At 33.7% G+C, this 15866-nt stretch overlaps 1 protein-coding gene across 2 annotated transcripts in view; it reads left to right on the top strand.

The window, feature by feature from the left end:
- LOC149775841 (general transcription factor IIH subunit 3-like) overlaps positions 1-14930 on the top strand; it is a 65135-nt gene extending 50205 nt beyond the window's left edge. For both annotated transcript variants that reach the window (XM_089943280.1, XM_089943279.1), the window contains exons 11-13: positions 6291-6426; positions 9722-9758; positions 14565-14930. In XM_089943280.1, the coding sequence (XP_089799406.1) occupies positions 6291-6426; positions 9722-9758; positions 14565-14631 (240 nt within the window). In that variant the 3' untranslated portion in view covers positions 14632-14930. The remainder of the gene's footprint in view (positions 1-6290; positions 6427-9721; positions 9759-14564) is intronic.
- The last annotated feature ends 936 nt before the right edge of the window (positions 14931-15866 follow it).

Raw genomic sequence — 15866 nt, 5'->3', positions numbered from 1 at the left:
CCGAATTAGAAAAATGTTGAATCTCTGAGCTGAACTTTGGTGCGAAATTATTACACAGTGACATGTAGCTTTGGTTTCATATCTTGAATAGAATGCAGGAGAAATGGGAAATTGTCGTCCCTTTTATTATATATTAAGAAACAAAAAGAGCCCATGTATCAATTTGAATACAGGTTCACAAATGGACAATCATACAGATTATTGTTGCTGCTATTGGTGTGGGCATCACATAATTACAGGCAGCTTGATAGACCTTCATATGTAATGTTATCACCTTGTCAACTGCACATACATACATACATACATACACACACATACATATACACACTCATACATATACACACACATACATACACACACACACACACACACACACACACACACACGTACATACATACATGGGGGCCCCGAGTGGTCTAAAGTGCTCACCTTTCTGGATCACTGCCATCTCACCGCTGTCTGCTTTCGGTTCGAGTTTCAGGCTTGGCTAATGTTGGTACGTGAGAAAGCATGCCAGTCGCTATACATACATACATACATGCATGCATACAAACATACATACATACATACATTTGTATTTATGTACACACATCTGACAGAAAATCACATTAGGTACATGTCAACATAAAATACCTTGATTTAATACAACGTTCTATGCTATTGAGTAGGTCATTGTTATGTCTCTAGGTCAATTCCATTACTATAGGTAAGTTTTTGTTTACTTATTTTTCGATGCATAATTGTATGCATGGTCATGCAACTTTGCATATGGGTGTCATGTGATGAATACAACATTCTCCTATCAAATATTGGCCATTATGACCTAAATTGTGTGCCTGAGTAAACTGGTTGAGTTTAAGTCAGTTTGATAGGCAATTCATAGTTTACAAAAGAGGCATGGTTGGATATTTGACAATTTTGAATTTTTAAAATATTTAGTTTGGGAAATTTTTTGACAAAAATCTTGTCAACACAATTATGCAAACAAGACTTGGTGCAAGCAAATGAAATTTGATAGTTTTTTCTTCAAATAATGAAATCTGACTAAAATGTGCTGCCTCTGCAGCATTTGTACATTTTTCAGACATTTTGACGAAAATCTTGTTAATACAATTTAGCAGCATCAGTCAAGGCTTTTATATGCACATTTGAATGCATTTGTATGTAACTTGAATTTTGCTTTTATAGCATCAGGTTTTCAAACTTGTCCTCATTTTTTTCTTCAAGTTTTGGGACTGAAATACTTTTGACACTTTAACTGAAAAAAAAAGGGTTTTATGTAATAAATGTACATTTATCTACTGGGGGCAAATTTTGTGGAGGGCTTGCACTTAAGGTTATGGAAGAGGCCTGTCAGATTTAGGGTCAAAGGTCAAGGTCATTGTGGCTAAAAGTTGATTTGCTGAATAGCTCTTATTATAGAGTAAGTTGCTTGATCAGACTTTATGCATGGCTGGCATTATTGGTAATAAAAAAATATAAATTATAGTGTGAAAATGTGACATTTCATGTTTATAGTAAGTCTAATAAAACGATAGTAGTTTCTGCACATTAAATTCAGTGTACTGAGTGCCTGATAAACATGGGACAGCCATTTATTTATATATATATATATATATATATATATATATATATATATATATATATATATATATATATATATATATATATATATATATATGATATTTCTCATTCCTCTCTTAATTTTTTTCAGTATTTATATTTTTTTATATTGCATTATATTTTATTTTCAACACTAAATTCTTCTACTTATACTATACTCAATAAAAAAGGAAAAGTACATGTACCAGATACTATTATTGAAAATTGGCAAATATTACATTTGCTTGTCAAAATTATTTTCATTACCTTTGGCTTGCATTGACTTTACACTTGTGGATGTTTTGTCAAAAGCAGTCAACAGTATCATGTGTAAGTGACCGTTATTCAGGATGACCTTAGTTGGGGACAGCACCTGCATAAGAAGACAAGGACTAATGTCATGCATGATCTGTCTTTACGACAAGAAAACTTTTTTAATTTTTAATGAAATGTTTTTTTTTGTCACACATGAAAGATATGGCGTGCTATGATGTGCAATACTGCCTATGATTATGGTTATATTGTAAGAATTATTATCTGTTCTCTATATGCTTTGACTGGTTTCAACAATATCTTGACCAGCAACAAAGCAAATATTCATAACAGACGAGTTTATTAAAAAAATCTTTTTTTGTTAAGTAGTAATTATATGTTATAGAATTGTTTTTATTCCACCCACCCCATTTTTGTCCCATTATGTAGATTAATTTGGTTTACCTTTATTTGGCTATGACTGAATGTGTTAGTTTCATCGAATAATAATGCACCTGTTTACTTTGGCACATTTATTGATCCTAGTATATTCAATACACAAATGCATTGATTATCTTCATTAGAATTATTAATAGTTGAGCAGTTGTGTCACTGGATACTCAATAGATCAATAAATATAATCTAGCACATGTAAGTGTCTGTAACTAAAACAATTTTGTCACATGAATACACAAGCAGATACATATGAAAACTGGCCAGGTATTGATAAGTTAGGTTCAATCAGTGTATTGATTATTCCACTTCTGACACCAGAAATTTGCCCAGCTCTGCCTGTGCATATTGAATCGTAGTCAAGCACAGCCCATTCTTGTTGAGACAGATTTCAGAGACTGTCCTAAACATATCTCTGGCAAATACCCAGTGAAATTTCATGTCCAGCTTTGTCTCAGCTTGGTTCATTCCTGACACAGCTTGCCAGTGCAAGCCTGCTGTCATCGTTTTATAAGGGACTAGACCATTTAAGAAAGACTTTCAGTTGATTTTATGGAATGGTCCACGTTTTTGTATTTAGGGGGTGTACATTCTGATGCTGTAGAATATTTTATACTACAGATGATTCGGCCATAACTTGCAAAAGGGTTTGTGTACATTTGGGGGTCATGTTTTTGAATTATTTCTCATCTTATACACCTACACGTACTTTTGAAATTTTTTGAAAATGATGATTTTTCAACTGTTTTTTAACTATAAACTCAAACTTATTTGTTTGTGTTTTTCTTGCATATGTTCCTTAATGAAAGAATATAATTTAAAATATGTGGGGTTTTTTTTAAATTTGAAAAATTTTTTTTGTCTAGGTACGTTTTGGTCATTAAATATAAGAAGATCCATATTGAAAATAAAGTATACAAAATGAGTTCCAGTTATTATTTGACATAACATGTACAGCTTCTGCATATGCCAAAAATACAATATTAAATTAAATTTACAATTATTACAATATTTATCCAATGAAAAACCTATGCTTGTTGAGAAGTCAATCCCACTTTTAAATATTTTGTATCCAATGTTTACTAATCATACATTTTTCTGATACTTGTTACTTTTTGACAGATTTACTGGTCTTATCGTGGGAGAAATTCTCTTAAGTTTTCTTAAAAGCAGGCCTTATCATTTGATTTGGTAGAAATTATTTGTATACTAAGAGAAAATAAACATTTTGGTATAAGTTGCTTTAAATGAGGACAGGTCAGCAGAATTATATCCATTTGCTCTAGTACTAAAGACACATAAGTGCTGAGTATGTAAATTACAAGAATGCCTTTCTTTATTGATGTAATCTTTTCAGTTAGTGATTGTCCTGATTGAACTCTGTGTATTTATATCCCACAGTAGTTTATTGAAATCTGCCAATGTGTATTGAAATCCACTGTTGTAAATTGAAAGGCACTATTGTACTACTTACAACAAAATCAAAAGTAAAAAAAGGGTATGATACATCACCAGGGGACACAGGTTATGTTAGTAAATATTGATTTGGCAGGTCTGATATTCTGATCTGCTCTTACCTGTGTGTGCTGATACAGTCTAATCATTTCAGTTGAGTATTTATTGTTAGAGTCAGTTCAATGTCCTGACTAAAATAGCATTCACAGTCAGAATAAAGATTGTCTAACCACCAGCAAAGATAGTTATTTCAGATGATTACACTAGTGCTGTAAAACACAAATGACTCAAACCATCAGGCACTAAAATGAGTCTTTAATAGAATCTGCTTCTTTTTGGTAGCATGTTTCTTTCATTTGTCTTCAAGCACTAAAACTCTAAACAATAGAAAAATCAAAGAAAAAACCAAGACTGTAAGCACTGTGTATGTTTAAGTTTTACAGTATTTAAATAAAATCACTACTCAGGTGGCCTTGTGGTTAGAACATCCACCTCAGTTGCGGGTTTGAACCCCAGCCGAGTAATAGCAAAGACTTATAAAAATGGTACGAACAGCTGCTTTGCTAGGCGCTCAGCATTAAGAGGTTAGTGTTAGGACTGGTTGGTCTGGTTTCAGGATAATGTGACTGGGTGGACATAATGCTACATGTCAGCGGCATGATGCCCCAGTGATAGACATTACTATCAACTTCCACACTGCAGACATTGACTGAAAATATGACAGATTTTTTTAAAAGCTATGATAAAAATCCAAATCACACACACACACACATTTAAATAAAGTCATTTAGAAGCTATGTGTATGATTTATATCAGGATCAGTTTATAGTGATAAAGAAAAAACTTGTGCAAATGGCTATAATAAAATTATGGTTGAAGTCTTACAAAATTTCACAATGAGCAGTAGCTGTGTGGAAGACTTATCATTCTTTTAACTCCACAAGATGTATTATAAATGGTGTTTTTGCTATCTCACCTGGTCATTTAGAATTAGCTTACCAGGGTTTAGTTTGACCTATTTTATGGTATTTCGTGTATTAAATATTATTAGTCACACATTATTCTAAATTTGAATGATATTTTTGGTCTTTAATAAAAATTGAATAAAACATAGTGACAGGTTTAACCTAGTATGCATTTCTGCTGAACTGCTTTGAAATGAATAAAACATAGTGACAGGTTTAACTTATTATGCATTTCTGCTTTGAAATTAAATTGCCATTATTAACCTAAACACTCCAGTTTTCCAAATGCCATCATCACAGATTTTGTGTCCATTAAACAGAATTAAAAAACTAAGATAACTAGCAAATTCCAGATTTTTCTAACTGTTGTGACTAGACTATATTTCATTTAATTAATAGGTGACCATAATAATGCAATAATATGACCAGTTGGTTTAAGGTGCTCACCTTCATAGATCACTTGCACATCTCAACTCTGTCCTTGTGAGTTAGTCTCAGCTCAACCAATATGGGTATGTGAGAAATATTGCTCGTATCTTCTTGTGGATCTATGTTTCTTTCCTGAGTCTTCCCAGTTTCTTCCTGCACCAAATATGCTGGCTACCATGTATAGCCTATCCTGTGCTGAAAAATGGTGTTAAACCACACAAAATCAAACCAAAACGTCATGCACATTTAGACGCTTACTATTTTGCCTAATATCTTTAGCGCCTGCTGGATAAAGACCAGAAAGCATGATTCAGTAATGGCTACCGTTGCCTACTGTTTGCTAGTCATTGTTGGTTTAAATGTACAAAAGGTTTATAATATAAATTATTTAAGTAGTTATATATAGATTGTGTATCAAACTGTTGCATAACATCATGTTGTTGAATAATTGTGACAGTGTTCTTTGTCAAAGCAAATAATTTGCTCATGCAACTGTGGTTTACTTTTGGTTGTGGTTTTGTGGGTTTCTCACTATTTTTCATCACGTCATACATGGTAGCTAGTGTATTTAGCAGAGGAAGAACCAGAGATCAGAAACAGTCTGAAACAGTTTCGGAATATGTGTTAGAATCTAGAGTGATTAATTGGAAGAAATGTAATTGAATTATTACAAAGATTAACCTGGTTTTTGTCTCACCTACTTAAGCATGGTGAGACATACCATATATACCAACGTAGTAGTCAGGTCTAATGCAAACTGTGCAGATCCTGATTTGTTGTCATATAATGTGCTATCACATCAAGGTCTATTTAGTTTGCTCTACTGATTACTCCTAACAAACTGCAGATATCCAGATCTGCCGGCACATTAAGTGGAAGCTCATCTGCATCTATCCAGTTTATGGATTGATCCTGCAAATAAGCACATATATATGTTAGGTACCACTTTTTCCTGAAATGGCAACATTGAAGTTTGAATAAAAGTTTTCTCAAGTCTAATATTTCGAGGTGGAGAAAATACATCATTGCCAGTGTGCAAGCAAGACACTGGGTGCTGTATAGTAATTGTTATACTGTATTTTATCCTCTATGAATCATGTCCAAGGTACTTATTTAAGATGTTTTATTTTCCAGTGGGTATTTCTCCCTGACCCTACCCTGAGGCCAAAACTGACCCTTCCCCCCAAGGCTCAAGTAGACTACAGGGCAGCATGCTTTTGTCACAGAAATCTGATAGACATTGGTTATGTATGTTCAGTCTGTCTTTCAAGTAAGTAATCATTGGTTCACCAGAGGTTGAAAATGCATCAGACTTGCAATGATCAATGAAAATTTTCAGAGTACTTTTAAAGGGATAGTAGTAATTCAGGTGTGACCAATATTTGTCATTAATGAAAAGGTTGTTTTACTGAAAAATAGTGCCAACTTTGTTCATTTTGGAAAGTCTATTCTTTCTACTGAAAGTTTGTTTTCCCCATGTTTTGATCAAACTCATACGAGTGCTTTATTTTGATCAAACTCATACAAAAGCTTTGCTCTCTGTCTTCATTACTAATAAACACTTACCAGAGGGAAAAATGGACAAGTCACGTTTTCTTTGCAATTACTTATAACTAGTGTTAAGAGGCGCCGAGTGGTCTAAAGCGCTCTCCGTTACGGATCACTGCCATCTCACCTCTGTCTGCATGGGTTCGAGTCCAAGGCTCGGCTAACGTGGGTACGTGGGAAAGCCTGCCGGTAGCTTCTCATGGGTTGATGGTTCTTCCCTGGGTTTTCCAGGGTTCTTCCTCCACCAGTTATACTGGCCGCCATGTATAGCCTATCTTGTGCTGAAAAATGGCGTTAAACCCTAGACAAAAACAACAACAACTTGTGTTAAAAGGGTTGCAAAATAAGTTCCAGAAAGTCTTTAACATGACTATTCCAGAAAGCCTTTAACATGACTATTCCAGAAAGCCTTTTACATGACTGAATTTGTCTATTAACATCATCAAGTTTATATAACTATAATATCTGGTTGAGTAAGAATTTATTTTGTGCAAGTAAAACTTTTTAATATTTGCCTGACAGGGTATGTGAATATTTTAAAGAGATTTTTCATCCTTTGTCCACAATTCCAGAATATTCCCATTTAATGGCAACATGATGTAATAAATTTCACATATCACACTGTGACTTAAAAGACTATGCAATATTACGCAGCATCGTTGCTGAAAAATGAAACTTTGAATAATGATATTTCCAATATCTTAAGATAGAATCCAAAACTAATGTTGTAAATTATCAGAAATTTATCAAACTCGGTGTATAATAAAATATGAATACACTGCCAAGAGGTATGATGGCCTTAATGGTAGGCATAGCAAGCTGAGATATGATCAGTGTTATGTTCCATTGAGGAGGGTGCTTAAGTTAGCTTGCCCCTATCAGCCCAGCTGTAATTGGGTATTAGCTGTAAATTGCTTATCCCATTCATCCCAGCAGCAAATGGGTACTGACTGTACATTACATCCGCTATTCTGGATATCTTGAAATAGACCTGCGTTCCATCTAGGAAGAGTGGTTTACTTTCAAGGTAGTGCTGTGCCAAGTATATAGGATTGTGAGAATCCCACAATATTTTGCAACTATCCCTTTAAAAGTATGGTATAACATGCCCATAGGTACAGTGTAAAATTCTGTCATTCCTGTCATGTGTGGTTTTGTAGCTACAGACAGACAAAGGTCCTTGTAAATTATTGTTTATCTTTGGTTTTGGGGCATTTTTAGATGGGTTCAACTTTTCTGCATGACAAATACACACACCACACTCATAAAATGTAAGAAGACCAGACTTTCAGTATAGCCTAATTTATGAAATAAAGTTCAGTTGATTAATAAGATTGCCAGTCAGCTAATTGAAACAGATTTCCCATAAATAATGACAATCACCATTGTGTTGGCCTCAGGGCAGATAAAAATAGTTCTGATAGAACTCTATTTGATTCTGAATGAAAAAAGTGTGAGGATCATACCTCAAATATGGTTGCCACAATGAACATATTGAAAATTTTGTCACTAATTCTCCAGAATGGATGGTCAAATCAACATGGGGTTTTCATCAAAAGTCTTCTAATGGTGTTGGTTTTATCCTAAATGAAAACAGTGCTTATTGTACATACAATATGGCTGCCATTGTGGCAGATTTGAAAATTTGGAATACTTGAATCCTTAGCTATGTAACAATATGCAAGTGATTTTTAAATATGTGAATCCATAGCTATGCAGTTATGTATATGTACTGTAATTTCTTTTTACAAAAGTTATAAATACTCCAACTTACACAAGCATTCATCTGTAAATATTGTTTTTTCCAAATGCAATAAATGTCATTAAATACATGCTTCATCTAATAGGAAAGTGTTTGCTTTTTTTAATGCATGTAGTTAGTGTAAGACTGAAAGAATGAAAACCTGTAGTCCTCAGAATTTTCACAACTTTATGTATTCTTTATTAAGCACATAAGTAGCTATATTAAAAAGAAATTATTCATCTGGCCCCAGTTTCACTAATCATCAGCATTTTCTTCCTCACATTGAAATTTTACAAATCTTACTGTTTGGTTTGTAAAATATAACTTTTTACTGAACACATGGCAGGCATCAAAGCTCAAATACAGTCATAATATCTTTCAATCTTTTATCATTCTGGAAACATGAAAGATTTACTCAATTTTTCAATTCTTTTCAGAAATGAAAAGATTTCCAGGTGTACAATTCAAAATTGTTTATTTTCATCCTGTCTGCTATCTGTATCCCTTATGAAAAGGAAAGACATATTGTCAAAGCTAGCTAATGTACAATTGTAATTTAAGAAACATTTGACAAGTCAAACTAGAATCTATTTTTTAAAAAATAAAAGATGAAAAATAACAGGTTTTAAAAATTGTACACCTGGTTTAAATTTATATGGCCTTGATCTGAGTAATTGACATCAGGTGTCAGTAGCTTGGCTTTGGTTGGACAATTCTCATTGAGTTGCCTCCCCTCCATCATCCAGCTCTGCATACACTACTGGGATGCATTTGTGTTTAGCAAGTATTGCTCATGAGTATTTGCTCTAACTTTGGGTCTTTATAATAAATATGTACCTTTCTTTTGCTGGAATAAAATAAAACTCATTACATCATTAAAAGTTGTTAATAGAAAATTATAATGGCTATCTTTATATCCAGTCTAGTGTTAAAATTTATACATTATGTTAAACATTTCTTTCTATTTACTCATCAGTTTTCAGAGCCTGTTATAATCTTCACTTTTTAAAAACATTCTGATGACTTTCATTTCTAAGAATGAAAGGCTCTGTAATTAAAATGTCTAATGCTTTATTTTCATGTTTGTATGTTTGCAGATCCAGTTAATTAATTATATTTGAGGCAAAAAAATCATGCAATTAATTACTGACAAAATTTTTACTAGTTGCTTCAGTGTCTTTACCCTGAATAAATTTCCACAAATCCAGTTTCTTTAATAAATTTTCAAACATTTTCACAATCTTGAACATTTTGTGATATCTTTTTATTTCAGTCTTCTGTTCATTCAGTCCTATTTGTTCAACATGCCAGTAAGTAAAATACTTTTTAAAATTGCACCATTGCACCATTTTTGTCTTTCCTGTCAATTGCAAGACACAGGTGTCACATCCCTGGCAGGAAGTTTTCAGGAATATTTCACACACTTGGCAGTCCATATCAACACTCTTTCACAAACTGATATGTAATTAGTATACTTACTGTGCTGTTTTTATCCTAATGGAATGAAATTCTGACACTAGCAAATGGACACATTTTCATGTTTCGTTGACATACATTTGAGTTTGTTGAAATGCAATGGTAGTCGAGATATGTTCAAGTAGGTTCATGTGGGGATATGTTTCTTGAATGAAACGAAACATTGCTTACAGTTCCAATAGGCATAGTATATTTTTATTTGTTTTGTTAAAGAATAATATTTCAACTTAACCCATTTTTGGCAGTCCCAGCTTTCATTGCTTTCCAGACAGCTGAGATGTAGGCCTACAAAACTTTAAAACAGGTCCATTTCGTTTGTGAGATTTTGAATATATTAGAGAAAAGACATCAGAATAAGTAAAGTCTGACTAAAACATTATTACTTTACTTTGTAGAAAAGCGTCGTTATTGTTTACCAGTTTGTGAGATATTCCTGAAAATTTGACTTTTGTTACAATGTTAGTAGACATCAAAACATGCTACACAGCGCCATTAGTTAGGCAGTAAGACCCAGACACCCAAAACAAATATCAGCATCGAGGTCTTACATGTTGGACTAAGTATTACTAGTCATACTTTCCAAAACTGGTTGCTTAGTAACTGTCACTTCTGTAGATTGGTCACATGTTTTGGTCCCAGTAAGGCCATTCTGATGCTAAGGGGGCGCTCACCAGTTATTATGTACTTCTGAGAGAGTGACGTATGTAAGGTAAAAATGTTTGCATTTAAAACATGCACAGTGGAGAGAATGTTGGCATTTCTTTGAAAATTGTACTTATGGAAATTGTAAATGAGCTTAGCACACTGCTAACTAAAAAGACTGCTCCTTTGTGCTCCAAAAATCAGCCTGAATTTGTCTAAAGTACACTACCCTTAGCAGCTGTTGAAATAGGAAAAATGAATTTTGCCAGACTAGACAATACCATTTTCTGAAAGTGCAATGAATGAATTACCAAATATATCAAATGTAAAAAAGTTATTGGCTCTTTTTTAAAATACAATTTACCACTGAAGTTCAGGAAGTGAAAATGGCCAAGTGGCACTAGCACTTTTTTTAAAGGTGCATATCTGGAGTAAGGCCAATCTGTATACTCTATAACCCATATTACAGCCATCAATCATATACCAAAATAAAGGGAAATAAAGGTTCTTTGAACAATACCTTAGATATACAAGGTCTTTTTTAAACAGCCAGTATAACCAGTGAGGAAACCCTGGCTAATTCTTTTTCTTTAAAATTCTAACCCTATGTACAGTATGAAACTGTAGATCGCCACCTAATCCAACTTAAATAAACTTGCGAAAGGAGTCAAAATATTTGTTATCTGTATCCAGTACATCTGCTGTGTCTGAAAATTACGGTGGTCCAATATCCAGGACAAAATCTTTTTACCAGTGGACCTGTCATATTTTAGCAACACTAGATCATCAGATGTTTTAATATGTCTTATTGAAGAAAGTCTGTTTTTTAATGCTTTTATCCTCTGAATAGAGTCATAAAAGTGCATTGATTCAAGCGGAAGACAGTCGATAAGAGACTGGTGTAAAATGTTAGTGGAAATCGGCAAATTTAGCATGCAATATATGGATTACAAGTCTCTGCTTGATTGTCATCAATCAAACATTTGTCTTTTCTCAACCATAGCTAAAATGGTGCATCAAAATTGTTGACTTAGGGTTTGTTTAAGTATGGATTTAACAGCACTGGGCAAGAAACAACCACAGGGAATATATCCACTACTTGATGTATTGCACTACAAGACCAAAAATGTCCCAGGTCCAGAAATGACACAAACTATAATAAAAATAAATGTATTGGAACTTTCTAGGGTCATTGGAAAAACCCTTGGCCATGGGTTGAGTATTATGAAAAGATGTCAATTGTGTTTTGTTTAATATTTACAACATAACCCTGAGTCAGCAGATCCTTCAAGTACCTCTTTCCAAGGCATGTCCAATTTTAAAACTGGCCAATTGATAGCAACAAGCAAACAGCATAATACTTGTTGTTGTAGGGTTTAATGCCATTTTTCAGCACACGATAGGCTGTACATGGCGGCCAGTATTAATGGTGGAGGAAGAACCCGTGGGATCCTGAAAAGAACCACTGACCCTCGAGAAGCTACTGGCAAGCTTTCTCACATACCCGCATTGGCCGATTCCGAGAGTCGAACCCACGCAGACAGAGGTAAGATGGCAGTGATCAGCATAATACTTGTACCAGAAAGTTCTGTTTCTGTTAGTAAGTCAGTCAGCCACAACATCAGCAAGACCCTGGTTGCTCAGTCCGTTATAAAGTCATGTGCAGTAATAGCTGTAGATCTTTTCTCAACTCCCTGAAGGCACCAAAAAACAAATTAGTTGTCTAAATTTTCAGTTTGCATTAATTTTGTTATTTTTTTGCCTGTCTTTTATTAATGTTACTACACTGTAGTAAATATGTGCACTGTAGTAATTTAGCTGTTGGTCCAGTCCATGACTCGTGTGGAACTGGGCCCTACTGGTCCTGGACAAAAGCATACCTGCCTTAACATGATGAGTCTTGTGAAAAAAACAATTTATTTATTTCCATACCTTTGAAAAACATGATTTTTTCAGTAATCTGAAGAAGAAGAAAAAATAAACGGACATTCTGACCACCACTATATATATATCTAATATGTAATCAATGTAGACAGTAAATAGTCCTGCTTATAGCTCATGACAAACTGGGCAGTTTATACAATAGATTATCATAGAGATAATTAAAAGGTAAGGTGGTCATACATAAGCAACCACTATTTCACAGAATGGCTGAAAATAGCTAGGGTGAAGCTGTGTTAGCTCCTTTGAAGACAGCTTTTGGAGATCTAATTTGGCTAATTTACATAAAATGAAACAACCTAATTTATTCTGAAGTTAAGTAAATCAAAGAGATGCATGTTGAAGAACAAATTATTATGCATCATTGCCTTGAGTGAGAATGTTTAAACCATCTTTATTAAAGGTTTTTGGCAAGTTTGCGATATGCAGCAACATTTCTTTGAACTTGGATTTTGCTTTGTATATAAAATGCGAAACACAATTATTTTGGGTGCTCGGAATAGTGTACAGGTGTGTTCTGTATAGTGGGCAGAGCACAGAAATGCTACATCAGTGATATTCAACTTTTGCAGATTTGATGAAGTTTGAAATACCCAGTGGATTCAGCTATCATTTTATGGGCAGTTAGTGATGGTACTGTTTAATATATTCTTCTCTGTAATGGTCCTTGCTTGGAGATCTCCTATGGCCGAGTGGGGCAAAGTGCTAACTGTTCAAGATTACTGCCATCAACAGAAACAACAACCCCTGCCCATAGATAAATATTTGTCAAAGAATAGCACAAGAAATGCACACCAACCATTACATTTTTTGGTGATGTTTGATTGCTTGGATCCTTAGTCTTTCTACAACTAATGAGTTTAGTTGCAAACCATTTCATACTGTGTTTGGCATTATTGATGAAGGCATTTTTTTGGACATGTGATCTATCTTGTATGCTGTCTGTACACAAGATGTAATAACAGAGTTAAAGAAGGTAAAAGGGAAGATGCTGTGCTTGTTATAGCTAATTTTCTTGAATATTCTGTACTTTACTAACAAATTATTACAGCATCTTTCATACTGACAAAAACATATTGTAAACTTAGATGCAGTCTTACATAAATGATTACCAGTAATCAAAACTATTCTTTGTAATTAATCCAGGACAGTTTAGTCCACTCATCATACCAGAACATGAAGAGTGTTTATTTTACCTTTTTTATAATTTATTTTAAACAATAGGTCTGAAGAAAAAAACATTACTGACTACTTGTTATATGCAGTTGTGTCATGCTCCAGATTAACAATACAAGTACCAATGTGTTGTGTACGTTCAGCTGTATTAATGAGTTACAGGTAGGTTGGAATTACATGTAGATCAGAATTACAGGTAGATCAGAATTACAGGTAGATCGGATCTACTGGTTTATAAGAATTACAGGTAGATCGGAATCCTTACTGGGTAATTACTGTTTTAACAGTAAGGATTTGCTCAGTAGATTTCAGGTTTTGTGGTAGTGTCTTTGTAACACCTGTTCTACTCATTAATCATAAAACTGTATAGATCCAAGACTAGTACATTATGCAACAGTAAACTCTGAGTCTATGTAGTTTGCAGTTGGATTTGACTTATAAGCAAATACATCTTAATTTTAACCAAATTGTAAAAAATGTAGATATTCCTAAGGCTTACATGTTTGACAGCTGTTATTTACATTAATATATGGCAAAATATGTGCAAACAAGCAGGCTTCTGGTGTTCTAGTAGGAGATGCAGTTTGGGTTTATTTTGCACTATTATGCAAAGTGTTTTTTCCCTCTAACAAAAATTACCATGTATGCTCGCTTATAAGTTGACTAAAACTACAAACAACAAAGCTCCTTATCTGCCAAAGTATAATATGCTTGCAGATCAGGGTCTGTGGTGTTTATTCTACTGATTACTCATAACAAACTGCACAGACCCTGATCTTCTGGTGCATTATGTCATGGCAGATCTCCATCTGTGCAGTGAGTATATATAGTAACATCATTTTATCTGACAAATATATATTTTGCATTCTGTCTATTTTCAGAACAACTTTTAAGTTCATGGGACCTCCAAAGATAGCAAAGAAGAAACAAAAGAAACCAAACTCCTAACATATTGTTATACTTTGTTATTTTATGTGCTACAATAAATGTTTGTTAAAAGTTAGCTCTCTACCTAAAACAGTCATATATATATATATATAATTGAGTGTCCTAACATGGTACTCAGATTAGTGGACCATGTTTCTTGCAACTTTACCCTTACACACTTTTTGAGATCATGATTTCATCATCTGGGTCACTAGCATTTGTTGACAGTGACAGTAAGTGCTGATTAAAAAATATTCATTGAAAGGAAATTTTAATCAATACTGCAAAATTCAAATTGAAAATAAAACACAAAGAAAACAGCCAATTTTACTTGTGCCTTATTTGCCTCATGTTTGTGGGCCCGACATAGGTGTTAGCTATTCAAGCCAGGGCTGCTATTCTCATATTGGTTTTTCTTTACCTTTTGATTAGTAGGAACACCACCAGAGATTTTTGGGGCAGCAAAGACAAGGTAAAAACTTGGATACTATAACATGCACTTATAATATCATGTTAGTGTAATAAATCCAATGGAAGAGTGTACATTATGAATATATTCATTTTCTTCTGTCGTAATCATCTATTTATTCATTTATTTTTTATATTTTTTATTTTATTTATTTATTTTTTTTGTGTTGGAATAAGTGCATTCACACGGTAAATACAACAAATCTGATATTGTGCATCTATCATTGTCTCATCCTTTTTTAAGAAAGTGATATACATTATTTTTCTTCCAGTCCAGCATTTTGTCTGTCTGTCTTTCATTACTGTTATTTTTTAAGATCACTGCATCAAGATACCAACACCTAAAGTAAAAACCTTTTCTATTTTTCCATCTTGGCATTCATTCACACTTCTTGTAAACAGCGTAACTCTGCAGACCCTTACATATAATTGATTGCCACTTCATAGGTGAATTATCTTTTTTTCATTTCAGGTCCAATTTGATGAGTTATTACTTTTTTCCCATCAATATTACTTTTCCACCATAGCAGATCCATGTAAACAGCCTAGCTCAGGAACCATTCAACATAATCCATAGCTGCCAACCCTCATGATTTTTGCATGAATTTCACGACTTTTTCAGTGATTCACAGATTCATGCCAAATGCAAAAAAATCATGAATTCTTCAATTCTCAATTTTTTTAAATCTTTAATAAAATAACTGATTTCCCATTAAGCGCTAGTCGTGATATCAGCAGTTGCCGAAATGGTCCGGTACTGCTGGTCACGATATTATTGGAACTATAGC

This window comes from Sinohyriopsis cumingii, chromosome 19 (assembly GCF_028554795.1).
Source record: "Sinohyriopsis cumingii isolate HCF-2022 chromosome 19, ASM2855479v2, whole genome shotgun sequence".
Lineage (NCBI taxonomy): Eukaryota > Metazoa > Mollusca > Bivalvia > Unionida > Unionidae > Sinohyriopsis > Sinohyriopsis cumingii.
Note: the sequence above shows the minus strand (reverse complement) of the source record. Positions and strands in the feature narration are given on the sequence as shown.